This window comes from Balaenoptera physalus, assembly GCF_965194825.1.
Source record: "Balaenoptera physalus genome assembly, chromosome: 7".
NCBI classification, from domain to species: domain Eukaryota; kingdom Metazoa; phylum Chordata; class Mammalia; order Artiodactyla; family Balaenopteridae; genus Balaenoptera; species Balaenoptera physalus.
This window is the reverse complement of record NC_138886.1, coordinates 49,321,459-49,346,542: the sequence shown is the minus strand read 5'-3', so window position 1 is coordinate 49,346,542 and position 25,084 is coordinate 49,321,459. Positions and strand designations below refer to the sequence as shown.

Below are 25,084 nucleotides of genomic sequence, written 5' to 3'. Positions count from 1 at the left end.
GGTGTCTAAGGACCGTTGTTGTTAAGCCGAAAGGGACCATCTTGTCCAAACTCTTTTTTTCAAAATTAAGAAATTGAGACCTACAGTGGAGAAGGGACAAGCTGGAGTTAGTTAGTGGCTAACTAGCCTCAAACATGAATGTGAGTTCAGGAGGGGGTGTCACCCAGGAGGAAGAGGCATGGATTTAGTTCAGAGCTCGTTATGCACCTGACTCCATGCTAGGATCTGTATATACAGCATCTCATTTAATGGCATCTACAGTTCTACAAGGTAGGTGTTATAATGCCTATTTTATAACTAAGAAAAGCGAGGTCCCAAGAGGGTTAGCTATATACCCAAGGTCACCTAGTTGGTAAGTGACAGAAATGGGATTTGAACTCTGGTCTATCTGCTGCCAAGATACCATTCTCTTTAGAAGAAGTTGAAGACTAGACGCCTATGGGTCAAATCTAGCCTATGATGATTTGCCTGGCTGCTGTAGTGGTATATGTTTGTTTCTTTGTTTTTGTTTTGCATGTTTGTTTTAGTTTTTGAATTAATTGCTAACATTGAAAAATCCAAAGATTTCAAATAAAAATCTAGAGATCCAGGTCCTCTTGACAGTTTAGTAAATCCAGGCATGTTAGTCCTAAATTCCCACACATCAGCAATTGACAAATCTTGGTAGCAGCTGCCCCCTTTAGATGCGACTTGCTCCCCATTTCACACCCTTTCCTGCTGCATCAGACCAAACCCATGTCACACATTTATGTTACCTGCCTGGCCCGGGTGGGCACTTGAGTTTCCACCCCTGCTCAACACTGTATCTTCTCATGTTATCAATGCAGCAGAGTGGACTGCATACTTGGGTAGTTTTCCCAACACAGGTGAGTGCTGTGCTCACGACACCTGATCCCCACGGTCACAGCAGAAAGTCATCCACTGAACTCAAAGTTACAGCTGGTGGCAGAGAAGAGAGTATAACTAAAGGGGGCTGAACTCATTAACAACCCTGTGTTCTCTTTAACCATTTGAGCATGCCAGGATGTGCTGAAATCCTAATATCCGTACATAGGATTTCTGGGCCTGATTCTGACTTAGGCATCAGGAAATCATCTCTGCATCTTTGTCCAGATGGACATGGAATTTTATGTATGAAAAAGGGCAAGGACCTTGGAGGGGCCTAGGTCTCTGTGAAGGGCAGCGGCAAAATTAGCCTGCCTTCTGCAAGCAGGCAGTTGTTTCTTTAATTGAAGTTCATAATGCAAATTGTCAATTCTGCAGTTCTATCAGAAAGTGATACAGGTACTTTGACACTCAAGAGGCAGGATGGGGCGGGGGGGGAAGTCCACCAATAAAATGCAACTTAGGGCTTAGTATTCACTCTCCCCAAAAGAAAACTGTGGGTTAAGGAGGGAGCTGCCCAAATGCCTATACACCTGGCTGGATTGACACACCATTTTAAATCATAGTTACAAGCACTTAAGCCTAAAAGAAGATATGTAAATATGTAGCAATATGTCATTCTCCTCTGCAGGTTATTTTTGAAGTTGCCTTCAATGGTCCCAAAGGAGGGTATGTTGCCCTGGATGATATTTCTTTCTCCCCTGTTCCCTGCCACAATCAGACAGGTAAGCATTCTCTTTTTCTTCTTCCTCACATCTGGAATTTTCCTTTCTCAACGGATGCCTGTGGTCAAGACTTGCTTTAATTCCTTCTAATTTCCCTACCTTTTCCTCTTATCCTTAAAAATTATTTAACCGAATAGTCATTTTTCTGGCATATTACTCTTTTTTTCTCTCACAGAGTGAATCTAATTTTTCTGATACCAGAGGTCAGTTGTCATGGGTTAAGAAGCTTTTATCTTCTCTACCTACTAAGAAATTAAAATTAAATAATGCTAACTCACTCCCACTCCATCTTTCTCTTTAAAGGGTAACTTGGGTCCATAGACAGGTGGCTGAGTAGGTGGAGAAAACTCTCAAAATCTACTGAGTAGAATTATAAAAACTTTCTAATTTTATGAATCTAATTTTTAAATGTCCTCCTGTTTAAAGATGTTAGTATTTGGTATACATCTCTATGATGGCTTTTGGCCTCAGAATATATACTCAATTTAATCTCTCTAAGTGAACCCTCACATTATTTTATCATGGCCAATTTTGTTTCCATAAACTTGGTGTTTGGGAAAAAGAGGAAATTTTTACTTTCTGGGAAAATAGGTAAACAAATTGATTCAAAGTGAATTAGAAAACAAATGTTTTAGAATAAGAAGAGTGACACTATATTAATGATAACCCAGGTACATGCAATCGATCTTAACTTTTAGTGAATTTGTTTCCTTGGGACGCCCCAGGGAGACACTGTGGTCATCCGTCTTATTAAGGAGCCCTCATTCTGGGTTTTGGAGTGTGGGAAGTAAATTTTTGAACTTGGCCTTGGTAGTCCAACTTTCACTTAAGATAGAGTTAGTCTCTAATTTAATATGGTTTCAAATATATATTCTATAAGCAAGGGAACTGAGAAAGAATATTTTCTACTCAAGCTAAACTGTTACCCTCAAATTACAGAGAAACTTGCTAATTAGCTAAAACCAAATATTATTTTTGACTAATTCTAATTAAAAAAAAAAAAATCTAGTGAAACAGATAGAACCAGACTGGATTTACATACTTATATTTTTTCATTAAAATGATTTAATCCAGCTGTAATCAAAAATTAAAAGAGTCTCTAAATTTGACAGAACACAGAAAGCAAAATTGTTTTACTTCTCTAAATCTGATTACTCCCTAATTCCATCAGTTAATATTTCAGTGATGTTAATAGTAGTTTTACAACATCTTTGTGATTACTTCCAGAAAGTTTGTCTTCTCAGTCACTGGGCACTTACACTGAACTTTCTTTTATATTTCCAAGTTATACATATGGGAGAAGAGGTATTTATTCAGCATCTCTACTGGGTAGCAGGTGGGGTGAAGCAGCAGCTGGAAGGTGATAGAGTCTACTGGACCACCTTAGAAGGAATGTTTAGAAACGTTCTCCCCTTTAAAAATATATAGAATATATGTGAGCTCTTTCCTACTGACTGGTGAAAAGAAAAGAAAGATTCCAGCAAAATAAGGACCGCTTATTAAGAGAGTTGGTGACCCTTCAGTCTGTAAAATCCAGCCCAGACCCTCCCTCCATAAGGACCACAGGGGATTCACATTCTTATATAAAGTTAACCAAGGTTCTGTATTGGTCTTCAGAACTTCCCAACATACCAACTTTGCTTTAAAATGGTTTAATTACATGATCAAAGTGTTATGCTTGAGAGCCAGCCTTTTGGACTCACATCCCTACTCTGCCATTTACAAGCTGTGTAACCTTTGTTGATTAACCTCTCTGAGACTCTGTTTCCACCTTTATGGGACAGGGATGGAAGAATTTGTTTCATAGAGTTGTCCAGGTGAATGATGAGTTTATAATGTCTGTGACAGCCTTAGCAGAGTATGGCACACAGAAAATGCTTAGTCATGAGACCTAATATTATTTACTTAATTTTCAAAATATTCCCATCCATTCCTCTAGAGAACAGGGGGTCAGATTGAAACCAAAGAGAACAAGCAAAGGGCACTGCTTTGATGAATATGTAAGCTGGAGCCTGCTTTATGCCCTTCATTAAGCAGCTGTGGGCCAGATTCTGAGTCTCAGAAGCTGAACCCTCTGGTTTTCATACTTCCTCTTGCATTTCACAAATAGTTTATGGCCTTCTGTTTCGAAACAGGTGCCAACATTTTTTTCTTTATCTTGGTTAGCTTCAGACTTGTTGTCTCTGCTTTTCCCAGCTGGATCTGGCGGTTTCTTCCTTCATCTCCCTAGTAGGCTGAGACAGGAATTATTTCAACATATGAAGCATCTTGTTCCCACCATCTGGTTGCTCTTACAGTTAATCCAGTTTCCCAGACCTGAGACCCATCTCAGAGTTGCAGGTATTAAGCACCAGTGGCTTGTCACCGCGCCACCCCCCCCCCAAATATTCCCCCAGGATGCTTCCAGAGGACAGTGAGACCTCACCCCATCCCCCCCAACTTGAGTTACCACACTTCCCTTTCCAAGCCTTTTCCACCCACAAACTCCCCATCTACTGCCACATTTGGCCTAGAATCTAGATCATAGGAATAAGCTCTCCTCTTAGTAAGTCCTTGAATGCCTAACAGCTGATTCCATTCACTTCTAGGAATCCTGCCTTAACGCCCAACTCCCAAACTGAGCGTTCCAGGCTCTGCCATATGGAGACCTAACTTCCTCTCTGGGCTTGGGTTCGCCCCACACCCAGGCCAGGGTCTGGGAGGATCCTCACACTCATGGATATACATCTGAAAGGATGTCTACCTGGGCCTAAGTCCCAATGTTGACCATTGATCAACAACACGCTGCCCAGACCTCTTGTCTAATTGGAAACCTGGCTCCAGTTGTTGCCTAGGTTACAGCCGAAGGTGTCAGAGTCTTCCTTAGCTCAGAGGCCCTCAAAGATCTCCACGGCCTGAGCAGTGGCCCAGTCCTGCTCCATCACGATTCCTCAGTCTGCTTCTAGTTCCCACTCACCCTCTTCCCTCGCCAGCCTTGAGCTGTCCCAGCTTGCTTTTGGACTGGCTTGTGCTAAAATAAGAACTACTGTGCAAGTTTAGCAGCCTAAAGAGCACCACACCCAAAGTCTCTCTAGCACTACAGGGGCTGATAAGCCTCTTAGATCTCGAGGACTGATAATGAGTTCATCTCTACGAACTCTATGAAGCAGAGGAAAAGATGAGAAATGCTCCCAACCATTCTTCTCAAACTGCAGCACCCTCTACCTGCTTAGTTTATCTTCAGAGCCTCCTGATTCTAAAAAGTTCAAATGTCAGAAATCAAGTAATAAACTAAATCGTACATTATGATGCTCAGAGAGACTTTATTTCTTTTTTTTGGATGGGGCGGGGATGGTCAGCTGATGATCAGGGACTTCCAATTGCCTCTGATTCCTCCCTATGCTTCAAATATGTCATTAACACTCCCCAAATACAATTGTGATTGCCACTTGACTCATGCTTCTGAAACAAGCCTGAAGCAAAGGCTCTTCATTCACCCCAGATCTTTGGGGAGCTCATTTTAGGTCATACATAGGCCCTCCGGCCTCATCTTCAGTAATTAGATACTATCTCACGCTAGAAGAAGCATTCTGGGTGAAAAAGATTTAGGCTTTGAGTTATGCTTTTGAGGTTTTCTTTTTATCAGACCTTCTTAGGACCCCAGAAAAATCCATTGCTCAGACTAAGTGTTTAGCAAAAGAATATAATTGCATCCTCAGAAAAATCTTCTCTGTGTGACTCAGTTTGTCACTATGGAGACAACAGAGCCTTGCTTACTTTCAAGTTTTAATACCACCTCTCACCCCCTCCCACACACCTAGGAAACAGGTTATGGTTCTCTTGTGGATGCCCAGGTGTATATTCCTTAGGATGTATTCCTGATGAATAATTTCACTGACCTTCCGTTCTCTTTATGCATGGCTTTTGGGAGTGCCACACCATTTTCTGAGCTAGATGGCCATCTGTAGATCTGAATTTCCACCTGCTTTTTCATTACCAGATGGCAGAGGGGTGACCAAGACTGGAGACCATAGTGGGGTTTCCCATGGGCTCAAATCTCCATGGGGGGGATGTCAAAGGATCCTTGTTTGTATGACATCATATTCATTTTCAAATGAATATCTTCATGACTTTATCTTCGCAGCTTAAAGAGTCACCTTGATGCCGACAGAGTCAGACAGAGCAGTGTGTGGGTTAACCCACCAGTCTCAGAGCACTGAGAATTCTCTTCCTTTCCTCCTATCTGGCTCATCCGGGGCCTCTCCTTGTACACTCGCTAGGAACATTTTCTTTCTGTTCTCTCTTTGTAATGTGGTGCTAGTCACTTTTCTTTTTAATTTAGCATTTTAAAACTCTTCAGTATCATTTTAAACTCAGACAAAATTTGCAAGAATATGATAAAGAACTCCTGTATACTCTTTACTCAGACCTACAAACGTTTAACATTTTGCCACGTTGGTTTTATCAACCATTTAAGAGTAGGTTGCAGATATTATGTCCCTTCACCACTAAATACTTCAATGGGTATTTTCTAAAACCAAAGACATCCTCCAACATGCTATGAAATAATTATAAAGTTCAGGAAACTTAACACTGATACAATATTATCAATTAACCTATAGTCCATATACTAATTTCACCAATTGTGCCAATAAAGTCTTCTATAGGTATTTGTTTTTCTGAACCAGGATGGAATCTTGGACCCCTTGTAGCATTTGGTTGTCATGTGTCTTTCATCCTCTTTATCCGGGCCAGCTCCTCAGCCCAATGGAATGTTTTCTTACTTTGAAAATTGACAAATTGAGTCTTTGTTCCTAAACAGCTTTCTGTTTCATCAGATCCCCGCACCTAGAACTCAAGTGTTTCTCTAGAGATGATTTTCCGCTTATTCAAAACAGTGCTGTCTCTGGCCCTAAAAGGCTAGACCAGTGTATGTCAGTGTGCAGAACAAGATTACACTTGGCTGCACTGAATGTGTCCCAAACCGCTGCAGTCACATCTCCTCTGGACACAGAGGGCAATCTGAACAGTGAGGTTTACAATTACTTGTTGCTAGGACCACATCATCCTTGAAAGAGCAGAAATCTTTTATGTTCCCTTTCCTCCAGGCAATCTGGATTGAGGTGATGTTTATAGACCAGAGTAAGTGACACCGGAACTCAGCAAAAGCCAAAAAAATAGCAGAACGGGTGACAGAATTGGTGACTGTTTGAGCAGTGTGATTTATACTGAGTAATGATTCTCTTCCAGCAGATCAGCTCCTATTACTAATGTCCATTATAAATAGACAGTGGCTGTGCTTCTGACACAGAGATTGATCAACAAAGGAAAATTATTTCTAGAAAATATTATTTCTAAAATATCTGTCAGAAAGAAATTAAGAATTCTATAAAATCCTTACTTTTTCTCTTTTTAATTTTGTATGAATGAATTTTAAATTGTGAAGAAGTATGAGAATAAATGCTCTCAGTCTTTACATCAAGAAAGGAAATTTCTTTTGAAGTTTGGTACTTCATTTTTGTAGAGAATGTGAACAGAGCTCCTTCTTTCCATCCCTTTAGGGAGGAAAAGAATAATTTTCCTGTCATGCTGAAATGTGGATTTGATGCTAACCTGTCAGAATGCCACTAGGGTAAAAATATTTTTGTTGTGTGTTACTTCTCTGAGCTCCCCTGGTACAAATGTGCACATATTTGTCAATCAGTTAATGTAGTCCTTTGAGATCCTTGGGTATGGCTCACTTTAACTTTGATTCTCCTTTGCTCAGAGCGTCCTTTTAGTGCCGTAGAAGCAAGCTGCAATTTTGAGGAAGATCTCTGCAACTTTTACCAAGACAAAGAAGGTCCAGGCTGGACCCGAGTGAAAGTAAAAGCAAACATGTATCGGGCAGGAGACCACACTTCAGGCTTAGGTAAATCAGTCTGTTGTGTGGGATGTCATGTTGAGGGTTGGGAGCGGGTAGTATTCATCTCCATTCGCCAGCCGTTCTCACCAGGACACCAGCTTGAAAAAGGGAGGTGGGTGTGGGAGCAGCTGTGAAGAAGCAAAGACAATAGGTAACCTTGTGTCTGGCCATTTTTCAAAACTGGAATTCAAGTTGCTGTGCTCGCAGAAGTATTTACCAGTTAATTAAATAGTCAAACCTTTGGAAATTATCTTGCTCTTCACTTTAGATGGAGAAGTACCTTTAAAAAGCTATTAGATTCCAATTATATGAAACATCCAGAAGAGGCAAAGCCATAGAAACAGAAAGCAGATTAGTGGTTGCCAGGAGCTGGGGAGGGGGGATGGGGAGTGACTGTTTAATGGGTATAGAGTTTCCTTTTGAGGTGATGAAAATATTCTGGAAGTAGATAGTGGTGGCAGTGCAGCATTGTGAAAGTACTAAATGCCACTGAATTGTACGCTTTAAAATGGTTAAAATGGTAAATTTTATGTTATGTGTGTTTTATTGCAATAAATAATATATAGTGGGGCATGAAAGCTATCACAGCTGTTGGGAAATTTTGGATGGACCTACAAAGAGCTCTTAGAAATCAGTTTGAGTTCCCCTTATGTAAGGATTACCTATCTCGGTAAAGGGAGCCCTTGTGAAGCCCACTCCAGTAGAGACTGGTGGAAAGAGCTTATTCTCAAGGGGTTAGTGTCTAATTCATTTATTCAACAATTATTTATATACTGGGCACGGGGGTGACTTAACAGAAAGCTGATGAAGCTTGTTTCAGGGCCCCTCACTGACGCGGGGCCCTTGCAATTTCATACTTGTAATTTTGTATTCTTTGCTTAGGGGTTGGCTAACTTGTAGAATTACAGAATAAAAACCTATTCTGACCCTGGCCAGCCTAACCCTTGGGGGATACAGTAGTGAACAAATCAGGTATGTGCTGACTGTCATTTCAATAGGCAAGAGAAACCCTAAACAAACATATATGCAAATAGGCTCAAGATTACCAGTTGTGGAGTGTGCCGAGAGATGCGAAGAGTGACCTCTGAGAGAGAATAAGGAACCACATTTTGGGTGGGGAGTTTATCTGCGTGGCTTTTATGTGTAGGAGCAGGAGCAGCCCAGGCAGAGGGACCAGCATCTGTGAGGGCTTTGAGTTTGGAAAGAACTGGATACTCCCAGGAATTAGAAGATTAGAGTGGCTGCACCTGGGGAGAAGAGTGAAGGAAAATGAAGGTAGAGAGGGAGGAAGATCTTGGGCGTGGCAGGCCGGATTAAGCAACTGGGATTTTACTACAAAGGAAATGAGAAGCCATTGAAAGGGTTTAAGTAGGGAAGAGAGGGATTAAATTTAGGTTTATAAAAAGATTGTTCTGGCTGTTGTATTGGCCACCTGTGTTAGTCTGCTTGAGCTGCCATAACAAATACCATAGACTGGGGGACTTAAACAACAGAAATTTATTTTCTCACAGTTCTGGAGGCTAGAAGTCCCCAGATCAAGGCACCATTGGGGTTGGTTTCTGGTGAGATCTCTCTTCCTGCCTTTTCCAAAGCGCCTTCTCATTGTGTCTTCACATGGCCTTTCCTCTGTGTGTACACATGGAGAGAGAGAGAGAGAAAGAGAGAGATCTCTGCTGTCTCTTCTTCTTATGACACCAGTCGCATGGGAGTTAAAGCTTCACCCTTGTAACCTCATTTAACCTTAATTGACTCCTTAAAGGCCCCGTCTCCAAATACAGTCACATTGGGGGTTAGAGCTTTAACATATGAATTTTGGGGGACATAATTCAGTCCATAATACCACTCATGAAATAACCAAAGAACCTTTTCCCGGATTAAATAAAACTAAACTGTATAGCAAAGACTGAGGCACCCAAAAGAAAACTGATGAAGGAGGATCAAAAAAGGGAAAGGAGAAAGAGTAAGGTATTATTTTTTTTCTTTCTGCCCCAGCTTTATAGGACACGTAATTTAACATGGTAAACTGTTTTAAGTTTACCATGGGGTTGGTGGAGCCTGTGGGAGGGCAGGTTCTTGATCTTATTTTTTCATGTTATTTAGGAGAAATTGGGGAAGATCAGATCTTCAGCACCTGGGAGGGTCTGTCTGATTAAACACCTGCTCTTTAGGATCAGGTTTAACATATGAACAAGAGAGTAAGCTCTGCTCAGATACACAAACCACCCCCAACCCATCACCCCCCAAGGACTGCCAGGCCCTGTAACCTCTCCCCCTTCACTGGTCATTGCAGGGGTAAGAAGGAAAATCTTCTCTGGGTCTTGTGTTCTCTATGACTCAGTACTACTCAGCCTAGTTGTCAGTTGGTTGTCCAAAAAGTGGGGAACCCCAAGATGATTTCATCCGTTTTGTTTCATGAAAAGTGTAAATCCTAGGAATTCCCTGGCGGTCCAGTGATTAGGGTTCCATGTTTTTACTGCTGAGGGCTGGGGTTCAATCTCTGGTCGGGGAACTAAGATCCTGCAAGCCACGGCACGGCCAAAAAAAAAGAAATATAAATCCTGATTGATGACTAGAATCTGGACATATGCAGTTGGAAATCTGTACAGGTTTACTTTAAAATGGAGAAGGTTTATTAGCAATAGAATCACACAGATATTTTCGATATTTTAAATGCTTTCTATCATTTAAAGCCTATAGAAATAGTCTCTGTCGGCAAACTCCACTGCTTGAACCAAATTTTCGCACTTTATAATCTGGGCTGAATTATTTAGGTTTTTCATTGCTGATGCACTGAATGCTTTGTCCTATTTGCAGGGTATTTCTTGATGGCCAACACAAAGTTTACGTCTCAGCCTGGCTACATTGGAAGGCTCTACGGTCCCTCCCTGCCAGGAAACTTGCAGTATTGTTTGCGTTTTTACTATGCCATCTATGGGTTTTTAAAAATGAGTGACACCCTAGCAGTTTATATCTTTGAAGAGAACCACATGGTTCAAGACAAGATCTGGTCTGTGCTGGAGTCCCCAAGGGGCGTTTGGATGCAAGCTGAAATCACCTTTAAGAAGCCCATGCCTACCAAGGTACAGTAGAAGCTTTCTGCAATTTTCAGTTGCTAAACTGGGTTAGTGAATTTCTGTTTAACTATTTTCAACTGGTGATGCGTTGTTTTTCTTCTGTTCAAGCTGAGAGCCCCACTCCCACACCCTATCCACAGCTGTGCGCAAGTTATATCCTTCAGTTCTTTTCAGTTTTCTGTCTCTCAGAGTCATGGTCACCTAGGGAGTTTGCTTGTTTAGTCCATAGATTCCTTGAGGATAGTCCAAAGACAGAGAATATGTGAATAATCCAAGTTCAACAGCTATACTTTAGTTCGAAGCCACAATTCACATGCACACGCACACGAACACACACACACACACACAAATGCTAGTACTTTCAAAATGTGAAATCAGTGAGCCCGGTTCTACATTGAGGCTTTAAGGTCAACAACCTAAACCTCTAGCTGAACACAGGATGGGGAAACTCAGTAAAATATGAGAGCCAACCCAGACAGAGAGAATTTAAATAAGGGAACCATCAGCAGCGTATTTGATAACAATAAGAAAACAAAGAGATCTTTTCGTGGGGAAAATACAAAAGAAAACTGTGATCTTCTGAATTTTACAACTCATAAACTTAAACTTAAGCTTTACAGGTGCAATAAATTCTGTCAACTAACCCAGATGAAATTAGAATGGGAAAATCCATTTTCTTTCATTTGTCAGTTGGTCAGAAGATCTCTCTCATGTACCCTCTGTGCAAAAAAGAAGCTAAAAGAAGGTCCCTTCCTGCAAACAGATGCCTCACACAATGGGAGCTCAATAGATATCACTGAAGAATGGATGGGTCAGTTGATCATGTTCATTAACTAGGAACTACCCAAAGTCCAGGCTCCCCAGGGAAAGATACATACCTAGCAGAGCAGTAGAACCTTCTTCATAAACATTAATGGCCCAAACTTCTCTTAGCTATAACCATCTGGACAGAACCATAGCTTTATCTATAACTTCCTGTTAAAGAAATTTTGTACACCATTCCCATCGTAATGTTGCTTGGTTACTCTTAGTTCATTGGAATACCCACCGAAGCATGATTAAATCTTTACAATGATTAATCAAAGATCTTTGAAAATATTTACAAAGTTCTTTTTCATTGCTAGGCAAGAAGAAATTATGATTATAATGACATGGCAGCCTCCTTGACTTACTGATTTCTAAAAGGGTCAAACCAATTTATGATACCCGTAGCAGCATATAAGCACGCAAGTTTTATCACAGTCTTATAAGCACTGATGGTATTGTTTTTATGCTGACTAAATAGGTTGTTGTAAGTATCCCCTTCTTAATCCCATCATATTTTGGTCACCTGACTAAACTGAGAGATTTGGCTCATCCCCCTGAGCAACAGAGGAAACAAATTGATGTTTCTGGTGCCAAGTTCCAACTCCTAGCCTAGGCTTATGTTTTTAAAGCCTATTTCCTAGCCAGTTCCAAACATTTCCTGAATGAGACTATCTTTCTATAAATGTCATCTCACATTTGCAGCATTTTTGCATTTCCTCTTTGATCTCTTAGTCCTTCCCTGCACCTCTTAGGGATCCCAAAGGCTTACATTTTTTCCCCATTACCAATTATTTAACTCTCTCAAGTAGCTATGGCAACACACACACACACAGAGCAAACATGCACCAGACCCACATAATCAGAGATACACCAGATCCACATAATCAGGGATGCACCAGAAAATAATAGAATTTTTGTTGTACTCCACACCCTCTGTTGCTAATGTTTTAAAGACAGGAGAATATAATAAACATTTCATTCATTTATTTATTCCTTAATTCAACCATAATTTATTAGGTATATGCTCAGTGCAGGGCATATAAAGATGAATGAGGCTCAGATTCTACTTCTGAGAATGAGATCACAGATGATAGAACATTAAGATACAGATACGTAAAATAACTAACAACAGTACAATCTCACTGTCTCACAGAAGGGCTATATAGAAAACTAGAGGAGTAGTTCTACCAATTGGACATATAAAAAATAGTGATTAGTAGAGGCCCAGCTGAGCTGGTGCTCGGAGGGTTAAGGTTCAGGCCATGCTGGATTCTAACTCCTGCTCATGCCTCACCCCACCCCACTCCTCCCTTCTCCCCAACGCTTAACCCTCCCTCCCTGCCCCCAACCCTCTCCCCCATCCGCTACTCACAAAACGTGGGTGTTAGTAATCTGCCTGCTCCCCAGAGTGAGTCTCTGCTCTTACCTGACTTCCATGGAATGGGAGCAAGCCCCCCAGCAAATAAGGGTGCCCCAGAGAATTGGCCCTTTCTTCTTTGGCTGACTTCCAGCCCTCCCAGCAACCACACAGATCCTCCCCAGCCACTTCAGGAAAACTGGATCTAGACCCAGTGGGGGCAGAGAAATTCTTATAGCCTATTCAGAGATTTGGCCCCAGTGCAGGTGAGGAGATGGTAGGTACAGTTCAATGCCAGAAAACTCTGGACACGTATCTGAAGGTGGCCAGTAGTTTCTGGCGGGTCCCTTCTAAACAGAACCAGCTCAGAGAGTGAGAGAACCATTTGACATCCATAGAGGCAGCATTAAGTAAGGCGGGAAACTAAAGTCACTGACTTATGTAACACATACAGGTGGAAACAAACATACAAACAGTATCTCAGAGAAGAGATAAAATGAAAAGCCAGAGTTTCCCCTAACCACCCCTGAACTCAAACTCCAGTTCTACTTCTTTTTCTAAAGGGTTTTTTCCTGATTTTCTGATGCTTTCCTCTATAATTCTAAATATTCTATTTCCACCTCATTTCTTGATTCATTAACCTTAGCAGTATCTGCTGACTCCCTGCTATGAAAGATAAGAAATTTAGCTTATTTACACCATTTGCTTTTCTTTTCTCTCTCCTCCTCACAATTTTTAGTTATATTTTTAACTTTTCTCTTGGTTCCCTTTGTAACTTTAATACACCTAACCATCTATTTTTGGTTCCATAAACTTTAGGTAGTGTCCCTTGACATCCCACTATGTGCAGTGAGTGCATTTTCACCCCTCTATTTCCCCTCACCTTGCTTGCCCGCTCCACCTCTCAGTTCTCTCTCAGCTATACAATTGCTTTTACACAGTCATGGCTTAAAACATTTATATTCCTCCAGTGAAGCCTTCAGTGCCTTGCCAATGGCAGGATTTCCCAGTATGGGCCCCCTTGGCATTTAGAAGAGGACAGTTCTGCCTTTGTGGGGGGCCATGCCTCACACGGTTGGGGTTTTGATATCTGCAGTGACAGCAACAACCCAAATTATTTCCACACATTTCCAAATGGCCCCAGAGGTGCCGTGCAGTTCTCAGATGAGAACCGTTGCTCTCTAAGCTGATTCTGAAAATTGGAATTAAGAGCCAACCCCACCTGCAGTCCACGCCTGCCACCTCCGATCTGCGCTCTGCCCAGAGGCAGAGTGATGATGAGGAAGCCTCCCGTGCAGTGACCCCCTGGCTTCCCGTTGCTCTGTGGGAAAAGGCTCTCATGCTCTGACATGATCCCCTCCGCAGCTTGGCCGCTTACTCCCTCCATTCTAATCCCATTGCACTCAGTTCCTGGAACATACTGCCCTCTCCCACTTTGAGCCCTTGCACGCATCTCCTCTGCCTAGACTCTTGTTAATTCAGTCACGGCTTGACCATCCCTTCCACAGAGACCCCTCCTCTGGCTCACTGCCCAGAATAGGTTAGGGTGCCCTGGGCCTCCTAGGCCTCTCCTGCGTCGTCTTGGAGACAGGATAGCACAGCGATTAGGGATAATGACACAAGAGTCTCTCTGGCTTCAAATCTCCACTCTACTACTGAAATGGCTTTGCAATCTTAGTTTTTGTCCTTAATTGAGGTATAATTGACATATAACATTATATTAGTTTGAGATGTACAACATAATGATTTGGTATATGTATATCCTGTGAAATGATCACCATAATGTTTACTTAACATCTGTCACCTCACACAGTTACAAATTTTGTTTCTTGTGATGAGCACTTTTAAGATCTACTCCCTGAGCAACTTTCAAATACACAGTACAGTGTTGTTAACTATACTCACCATGCTGCGTGTTTATAAGTTTACAGTTGAAGAAACTGAAGTTTCAAAAAGTTAAAATAGTCCTATTCTTGCTGTCGCATTGCCACTGTCCCCCAAATTCCAGACAAAATCCTTAACAGTTATACCTCAAAAATACATCTCGAATATGCCCACTTGTGTCTCCCCAGCCACCTAAACTGCTTCGTATCTTTCTATCTGGTTTTTCTGCTTCCACCTTGCTCTCTCTACGCTCTCATGCAGCCACCAGAATCATCGTCTTGAAACAGAAATAGGATCAGGCCACTCTCCTGCATGAAACTGTCCTGTTGTCTTTAGAATAAAGCTCCATTCCCTCCTGTGGCTTATGAGGCCATGCACGATCTGGTCCCCGCCTCCTTCGCTGACTTCATCTCCCTTCACTCTGCCCATGATCACATAGTCACACAGTGCCCATAGTCACACCGGCCTTCTCTCTGTCCCCTGAGTCCCAAGGCCTTTCCTTCACCAGGGCCATTGCACTTGCAGTCCCCTCTGCCTGCGATGCCCCACCCCCATCTATCCTATGTCAAGCCCCGTTCTCAATCTACTGTCCCAGTCAAATGTCTCCTCTTAGAAAGGAACTTCCCCGACCACCCAGTCTGTAACTGCTTTTCCCATCCCCAAGTTATTCCCCATGATATTTCCTAGCTTCTTTTGTGCATAGCATTTACCCCAATCTGAAATTGTCTGATTTGTTTGTCTACTTGTTCACTGTCCATTTCTCTTTTCCCATAAAAATATAACAATGAAAAAGGAATAAGTAAAAGAATGAAAGAGTGGACTTTCTAAGGCTGGTAAGTGGCAGAGCTGGGGTTTGAACCGTGGTCTGTAGACTGTCTGAAGCCTGCCCTTTGCCGCAGGTATCTCTGGGTGCTCAAGGTCTCCATCCAGTCTTGGGGAAAGCCTGTTCTTGTGCAGCTGGAAAAAGTGAGGCTCCCAACGTGCCTTGGGGCATAGGCACCGTCTGTTATTTTATTTAATTCTCACAGCGTTCCCGTAAGGGAGGTAAAGTATCTCCTTTTAGTGCTCTTGGCATTCTAGAATACAAAGTTAGACTAACCCAAGGTCACGTTCTACTAGCAATGAATGCCTAAACTCAGAGCTCACTGAATGTGCGTCACTGTTGTGGGGAAGACCCTTCCCTGTCTCTGCTTCACGTCCTCACCACGCCATTCCTAAAGCCGGTCAAGTGTGAGTGGTCAAGGCCCAACTCACCGAGAGCAAATGGCTGCCTTTTCACACCTGTTCCCTGGCTGGGAGCCTTGTATTTGAATTTTGACTACACCTGGCCTAATCCCAATCCCGGTGTGAATTTTCACTGGTGGAGATGTTTGGTAGATATGTTTGAGTATCTGTGCTGCACAAAATAATAACAATAATCTCTTCCCTTCACATTGCTTCTTAGTATAGCCTGCTTTCATGAACATTATTTTCACCTCTCAGTGAGTTGTCATGTGAGACCAGAGCTGAGAGGAGTGACGGGCAGCCTGGACAGAACTGTAAAGTCAAAACTTTTGGCCTCCTTCCCTTTGTTTCTCCTGCCTCAATCCTAATCCCTACACGCTAGCTCACCTGTGCCTTCCCGGGTACCTCCCACTCTGGATGTTTCTTTACCTTTATTTCCATATTAGTTCTTACCCAGACCATTTTAAGGACAATGGGCTGATTCGATTAACAAGTCCCTGCTATCTCCCCTATACAGTCTAATGTTTGATGGAAACTATAATGTATATTTCTACTTAAGGAATGATAGCAATGGTAAGAGTTTCCCTGAGACCATTCTAACAAAATAGCCATATGGATGGCTGTGTAATGTCACAGCTGCCAACAGCAACAGGAACTTTTACTGAACACTTTCCATGTGCCAGGCGCTATGCTAAGCACTCGACATGCATTACTTCATTTGATGCTGCAGCACCCTAGGAAGGAAAGCTGTATAGCCCTATTTAACAGATGAGGAAAGCTTGTGCAGAAAATTAAGGACGTTGTTCAACAGCACGCAGCTATTAAGAGGCAGAGCAGAGAGGTAAATCCAAGTCTTATTCAATCCAGAATCCATGCTTTTTATACCATACCTTTACGCCCCCCCTCCCAGCCCTCTCCTGGCTAATGTGGAAAGTGTAGGATCAGATAAGAAGGGGAAGCCAGCCCTAACTCAAGACTTCAACAGACTTCTAGGGCTTTATTATTAACTCTCTGTTGTTCTATTTTAGAAATCACTTTGGCTCCTAGGAGGGGTCAAAATTCAAGGTGGTTCAGCCCAGACAAAGGAGATCTGTGGGGTAGAGGGAAGTACAGCATAATGCTTAAGAGACTTGGCTGTGGGCTCTCTGGCGCTTACGCCTTTATAATTGGGGCTAGTTATGTGGATCTTGCTGAGCCTCGCTTTTCTTCATAAGCAAAATGAGTGTATTAGTAGTACATGCCTCATAGAATTACGCTGCATCATGTAAAACCCTTAGCATAGTACCTGGCACATAGCTGGCGTTAATGTAGCTGGAGAGAGAAGGCAAGAGCAAGAGAGAGAAAAGAGAGAATGACAAAGAGACTAAAGAATTTTTTTCTAGGTCCTGATCCTCATAAAGTTTCATACGTAACATCTCTTTACCTGGGTAATTCTGTACCTGAACTTTTGCCGTGAAGTATTCTTTAAATTAAAATCAGGTCCGAGTTAAATCTTTATTTTAATAGTACTAGACTACTGCACTTACACAATCATGAACTGCCGACAATATATTTGTTAACGTTTTAGAAACATTTTGTAAGGGCATGAATCACGAAATGGTTTTCTTGATCTGTTTTTCCTCAGCATGTTACTAAATAGAGAGCAGGTAATCAAGAGTTACCTTGAGACTTTCACACACTAGAGATGGTAATGAGGAGAGGGAACAATTCACTCCAAAGTGCTTTTCTTGAAAGCTAAATGTCAGGAGAGACTAAAGAGTTGTTGTCAGAAAGTCTGTAATGATGAAGCACAAACATTAGCCTTTTTTTCTTTTCTTTTTTTTTTTTTTGGATGGCTTGATGTTCTTTTAATGTATGAAAAAAATGTTTGAGCCTAGTGTAAACATGTTTTTGGTCCCTGAATTTTTTTTTTAACATCTTTATTGGAGTATAATTGCTTTACAATGGTGTGTTAGTTTCTGCTTTATAACAAAGTGAATCAGTTATACATATACATATGTTCCCATATCTCTTATGTTCAAATCCTTGGACTGACGTTACGCTTGGTCACTATAGCACCTATATCAGGTCCTGCAATATCTTTTGACTTGAAGCAAGTTTTCCCTTTAACAAAGACCATTAAGTGGTCTGTTAATTAGAGGCACTGGGAGGAACTCAATATCATGTTCATTAAATATTTCTTTTGGAAAAAATGTTAAATGACCCATAAATGAGAGCATGACCAGGCATTCTCTTTCATCTGGGTCTGGCTTAATGATCAGCTCAGCAGTCATTAAAGTCTGCATGGTAAACCCTTCTAAGTCTGCATCTTTATTCTGTTGTAAGATTAAAGAACAAACTTCAAAAGTCATTTATGGAGATGGAGAAAACCCCCATCTGGCCAGTCTGAAAAAAATATAAATACATTTTTTTTGACCAGGCAAGAACCTTATGTCAGCACTTCTCAGAGTATGTCCCATGGAGTACAACCCTTGAGTTATTCCATTGAAAAAGGGTTCTGTGGTCAAATGAGTTGGGGAAGTTTTGCATGCTAGATCTCTACTTCCACATACACACATGAAGATTCACCCTGCACAGTGACATGTTAGAAACTCTAGTAAGTTCTACATTAAAGAATCCTGTTCAACCTTGTGTAAGGTGGCAGTTTCCTCAGAGTACTTGACATAGAACCCTTGCATTGTGCATCATACTACTATCGTAGCATTATGTATTGTATGGAAATTGTCTACTTACCTGCCTACCTACATTAGCTTACATCAGACTGTAAGCTTCTGGAGAACAGAGATCCATATCTTATTTATTTTTTATTTCTTATGTGAACACAATTTCTGGAACAGAGTGGGTACTCAATAAATAGTTGGAAAGAGAACCGAACTCTCAATGAATATGTGTTGATGGCAAGGAAGAACAATGTAAATATATCAAAGGAAGAAGGAAGATTAACTGTTTCTGCCTTTGAATCATATAAACCATAATCTCTTATAACCCAGCACCTGTGCAATTGGTCCTGCAAGGAATTTGAATGTGAACACTTAAAAGCAGGAACATCCTGCTGGAGTGGATATAAGGATGCACATAAACACATATATGCCAAGTCTGGTTTGGGGCTTTTTAATGATGATATTTATTAAAACCAAAAGCTGTAACTCTTTTCTTTGGAACAACTTACATCTCACCATTTCCCTATTCCCAAAGACTGATATGAGGTTTTCCCAGCTCTCTTGATTTTCCTGATCCCTTTCCTGTCCCCCAACACAGCTTCTCCAGCCTCCATTCTGTGCTGTGGTCCATGGGGCACTCACTTCCACATCATAGTCTCCCCACCCACAGGTCCTTCTGGCTTCTCCTACCTTGGTCCTCTTAACCCCTGGGAACCCTCAGCAGCTATTTTCATCTTCTTTTCCCTAAGCTTCTCAGCACAGCTGGAGAAAATAAGATTAATCTCTACTGTCCCCTCCAGGCTGCTGGGATCCATGCTGCTGGGAAAGCCTTTTATTCAGATCATCTCTCGCTGACTTCCACTCTCGTTCCCCACGCCAGATAGTCAGATCCATTTTCACTCGCAAGTTTCCAAATCGATCCTACCTGCCTCATTCTTAGGATGTGACCTCATGGGTTCAACTCCCAAAAGAATGAAGGCATTGAACACAAACCCCTTCAATTCTGTTCCTCTCTGAATCCTCACTCACCTCTCTTTGAATCTGACGGTTGGTTTCTCAGTCAAAACCAACTGGTCATCTATACGTTTGATTTCATCATCCTGCCTCCTCTGAGACCTTATTTCATAAATTGTTCCCTCTCTCATAAATTTTCAATTTCCATTAGTCCTTTGCATGCTGCCAACATATGCTGGTCATACAAATGAACAGCAAACCTTCCTTTCACGTTTTTACCCATTTAAGTTGCCACCCTATCCCATTCCTTTAGTCTTCAAACTCCCTGGAACACGTGTCTTCAATTACTGGCTAGGAACCAGTGCAGTTTCTCATTCTTCAAATCCTTGCCTTCCCCCCCAACTGCTCCCTCAAGGGTTTATCAACAGCAAATATTTCCCATTGATCTTGCTGCAGGAATCATCATACCTGAGAAACTCCTACCCTTCTCTCAAAGTCCCTCTTAAGAGCCCCTTCCTCTTTGAATCTTGTATAAGTCATTAATTTGTGTTTTGTTGGGATGAGATTGTATAATAAAAGATCCTAGGTCAGGGCTAGGAAGACTTGGCTTTAAGTCTTGACTCTGGCATGAAATGGCACAAATCAGAATGTCATGTCACCTCTCCATGAAATAAAAACATGTTTTAAGATGTCCACTAAGTCTGTTCTAATTCTTATTATATTTTTAGACATCTTAATGTCGGGAACTGTCTTTTAATATTGTGCAGCACAGTCCTTGTGGATAACTTTCTCTATTTCTTTACTTCCTCTCGCAATAATCTTCTCATTTTAGCAAAAAGTGAATGAAATTTGTCTGTGATTTGGATTTCTGCTTTTAAAATCTTCCTTTTCACTTTGCCCTTTAATAATGAAAATGAAACTAGATGTAAACTATCTAGGGTTCTAAAATTTTTAAAGACAACACTTAGCAGTTCGCTTGGATAGAAGAGCAGGTCTAGTAAGTTTCTGGAGAGATTTATAAATAGGTGGCTATTTAATGACAAGACACCCTGCTATAAAGGGACTAAGGAATCAGAAAACCAATGTGTAGATAAGATACATGAGAAAAGATGAATTTCCTATCACATTTCATGATGTCTGAGAACATTGGGAAATGGCTGCTCCAGGATATTAATGTTCCAGCATAATTAAAGCAGGGCAGCTGAGTGCAAAGCAGAAATTGCAAGATCATTAATTTCTGACACAATAATCAACACATTATAGAACAGATTAGGGTGGTTCCATACACAGAGCCAGGAAAATTATACTGTCAAGTGGAATATGTTTTAATGTGAAATTGGATAGAGGAGCTAAGTATGGAAAAGGAGCCTGCTGTTGAGTTTTTCCAAGCAAAACTCAGCGTCAGCTGTCAGTCCAGGAATTATAAATTACTTTAAATATGAGTAAGGCAGAGTTGAGATACTCTGATTTTCCTTCTCTTTCATTTCCTTTCAGATATTTGTTGTTGGGTTTCTGTGTTTCATGTCAATTTATAGGGAAATGACTGGAAAGACTGATTAGCACAACTGGTAGTTGCTAACACACAGCTTACATGAATGTGGTGTTTATGTCAGTGCATTCTTTCATGACTTTCCCAAGGAATTAATTTCATAGAATATGGCTGGATTACCACGTTTGTCCTCCCAGCACCATGGAGATATCTGGGGCATTCTTTCCCCATAGTCTTATTAGTAAGCATAATTAAGCAAAAATGTATTCCAAAGATTGTTTATAAACCTAAAAACACTACCTCCCTCCACACTTCCAGATTCCTAATCTTGTATTTCACAGTCTCACAATGGCTGCCTTTATAGGGAATCTTTTCCCGGGTTTTTTGGATGAGGCAACACTGACTAATTTGCACTTTGAGATTCTCTGGGGATCCTCTGGTTTCCTGAGCTCATAGACCAGGTAAGTATTTGCTGGACACTCTAGGTATAAGCTCAATTCACTTACTTGGAAATCGACAATTCACACATTAGTAAAGACTCGCTACTTTCTCCCACAGAAGAATACCTTATTTCCTTTTGCATAGATATCCCCACCTTTTTCTCCCTCCCTTGTGTGGCTTTCTCTGGGTATTCTGTGCTCTGTCTTTGCAGTATCTACATCTAGTAGAAGTCTCTCTCCAGGTAGTCAACAAGCTACATTCCTATGCATCTCCCACCACACCCTGAAGGGTCATGAGCGCCTATTTTCTGTTCAACATTGGCTTACATGTGAATGTAGGCAATGCTCAGGACGCATTACTATTTGTGGCCTGCCTATTTCATCTCAGTCTCTGAACCAAGACATTTAGTTCTCCCTTAGTTTCTTTCTCCAAATAAGGATTGCCTAATAAACATATCTGAAAGGCAAATGTCAAGCCAGAAAAAATAGTTTGCAACGTATATGACAAACTCCTAATACATTTAAGCTTTAAATTTAATATATCAATAAGCAAAACATGAACTAAGAAGTAGGAAGGTGGGCAATGAATATATACAGGCAAATCAGAAAAAAAGAAATATTACTGGAAAATAAATGCACAAAGATGTCCAACTTCATTTATAATCAAAGAAATTTAAAAAGTAATAAAATAGCACATTTGTCTATCAAATGGATAAAGATATATATATTTTTTTTGATAAAGATATTTTTAAAACATAATACTCTGGAGTATGATATTTATATTAATAGCTGCATTCATACTGCTTGTATTGTTCAGTTTATCAATTAAAAAATCTTTCACTTTAGGCCAAAAATATATAGATGTATATATAATATAGGAGTTATATATATACTTAAATTTCATTTATTAAATATTTATATATATATAATTACATATTTAAGTATATTATATATAAAACATTGCCCTGGAGAGGTGAGTATTCAAGGAAATAGGATTCTCATAAGCTCTAGTGTGAAGGTAAATTGATATAATATTACTAGATGACAATTCAATTACCTGTATCAAAAAGAAAGACCCCAAACATGCATATCCTTTGACATAACAGTTCTAATTCTAGGAATTTATCATAAGGAAATAATCATGGTTATGCACAAAGGTTTATCTACCAATATTCATCACAGCAATATTTGTAATATTGCAAAATTGGAAACTTCCCAATTATCTATCAGTAGAGGTTGGTTAAATAAGTTGTAACACAGCTAAAAAGGGCTTAGCATTATACAAGTTTTTAGCCACAACTCTGCCTCAAGTCAGGATCTCCGCTTTGCCCTGGGAGTTAATGAAAATAAGACCCACACTGTCTCTATATCTCATACATGAGCAGAGTGAAGTCATTATTCCTGTTTGGATATTAGCTAAAGTCACTGTCTTCTCCTGACCCAGAGAAATTCATCCAGAGCAGGGGTGAGCCCTTGAGAGTCAAGGCAAAGACATAGATTCCGCCTTTTTTTGCAATTGATTGTGTTCTCCAAGTCTTCTGGTAGGACTGACGTTTTATATCTCCATCCACGTGTCACAATAGGTCCGTATTATGATGTTCATCCTTGGGCATGACAATTAAATTGATGATTACATTACATTGCTCAGGAAGTGTTTGACCAGGGGTCCTCCCTAAGGGAGGTGGGCCGGAGATAAACCACATTGTATGTCCAGGAAGGCATTCACACCTGTTTCCTTTAGTGATGATGAAAGGCTTATAGGAAAATTTTATATCATGTTCTCATTATTAGGGTGTGAAATTAGATCCTAAAACACTAAAAATGATACCATCTCACCTTTAGTTCTAATGTTCATTTTTTCAGAGGCTTTTCATGTTTATTTTCCATTTAGACCCTCAATACTAATTGTACAGGATTGTGCAGGATCTATGTCCCACAAAAAAAAGAGCATGAATTTTGGAGTCAGACAGACCTCACTCCCAAAACAAAGGAAAGGAAGTGAAAATGGGTGCAAATGAAGATAAGGTTGAAGGTGTGGATGTGGGGAGTTGAGGGGATTCTTTCCTATGGGCTAAATTTTCCATGTGGAGCAGACATAAGGTCATCGGCTAAGAGAGAGAAGGACATCAGTGAAGTGAGGGAACACCTGCTGTGGAGAGGCGGGGTTACTGCCTGCGAGGAGAGGTTTCAACACTCACCAGCCCTGAAATTCAGTCGCGATCTATGTAAGATTCAGGTTCTGGTGCCAGGTGATGGAGAACTCTTTATAAACATACATAAGGCAAAATGACAGGAAGCTAGTTATAATATAAATACAGGTCAAAGACATACTTGTCCTCTGCTATTAATTGGGGAGTTTCAAGCCTTTCAGAATCATATTCTAAAATACCTAAAGCAAAAAGGAGAAAATGAGCAGATTGGTATAATGAAATATGCTCTATCAGATATTCGGAGTGTCATGTTTCATGGCCGGGTCTACAGCTAGCTGTTATATGACCTTGAGCTCATATCATAGGGTCTCTGGGCCTTTTCCTCATTCTAAAAATTATCTGATTCTGAGGTCTCTTCTGGAAACTCCTTTTCCTTTTCAGTGACCAAATGATTTGGAAATAATGCAGATTTCTGAAATCAGTGAGTTGAGAGATCTGGGTATTTACCACACAAATAGCAATGAAAAACTTTGGCTGCTGATGTGCAAATCTAGCACAGGGTGCCCTCTACCCTAAAATGGAAGGCTCTTATGAGCAGAAGGGCTCATGCTGGGTAAAGCCGGAAGCTCTTCAGTCTTTGTTGCTTGTGAAAGCCAAGAGCTGAATTAAATCAGATGGGTCTTTAAAAAAAGAAGAAACAAAACAGATGGATCTTTTAAGAAAAAAGTGTTGGTCAGCTAAAGACTTATTTAAAAACACATGGTCATTCTGCCTTTTGTGGTATCTGAAGACCAAATATAGTATCTGCAGGAGGCATGCTGTTACGGTTTAGCAACTATTTCCCCAAACATGGCTGGGATTCTAAAAATACTAAAGTCTTATACTCATTTTTCTAGATAAAGTTCCACTCAGCCTGTCTTTAGGGATTTGTGAAAATTCCACCCTTTTAGCCAAGTGTCTAATGTCAGAATTTTTGTTTTGCTTTATGTTTTTAAAATTCTCTTACAACTTATTGTCAAATAGTTAAATGAATGCAGTTGCATTACATAGTATAGTATATCCTGCAATTGTGTCAAAAGCATCTTAATGAAGGGCTCTGGAATTCCGCTGACTGGATTATAGTAATTTTGTGAGTAATTATTCCACCAACTCTGCAGTCGCCATATCCAAATTTATCTGTGCAAATGATTCCAAAAGATTTCAAACCTCGTCAGAATAGAAGTTAAATTTAACCCAGAATCAAACCCTCTGGTAAATTGTTGAGGTTCACTGCTTATAACAAGAACCTAACTAGGTTTGTTTTCGAACATGGGTAATTTATGGTATTGTTGGCATAGGATTGAAATGTTTCCATGTGAAGATAGGAGGCCATTTCTGGAAACTATCATTCACATACTAATTATAGGCCCAGCTGGGGCTCTTCAATTGGTAAAGTAGGTGGTGGATTAACCCAACAGCCTGGCCAGCGATGTCTCTCTGGAAGGCCATGAAACTACTTTAAAAGTCAGTGTTGAGCTCTTTAATACCAACGATGTTTTTTTAACTACACAA

The 25,084-nt window shown here is 40.7% G+C and overlaps 1 protein-coding gene across 5 annotated transcripts in view; it reads left to right on the top strand.

Moving 5' to 3' along the window:
- The window catches only part of MAMDC2 (MAM domain containing 2), a 168,686-nt gene that overhangs the window by 102,353 nt on the left and 41,249 nt on the right, over positions 1 to 25,084 (top strand). For all 5 annotated transcript variants that reach the window (XM_082470975.1, XM_082470977.1, XM_082470978.1 and 2 more), the window contains exons 8-10: positions 1,517 to 1,610; positions 7,357 to 7,500; positions 10,309 to 10,574. In XM_082470975.1, coding sequence (XP_082327101.1) covers positions 1,517 to 1,610; positions 7,357 to 7,500; positions 10,309 to 10,574 — 504 coding nt within the window. The remainder of the gene's footprint in view (positions 1 to 1,516; positions 1,611 to 7,356; positions 7,501 to 10,308; positions 10,575 to 25,084) is intronic.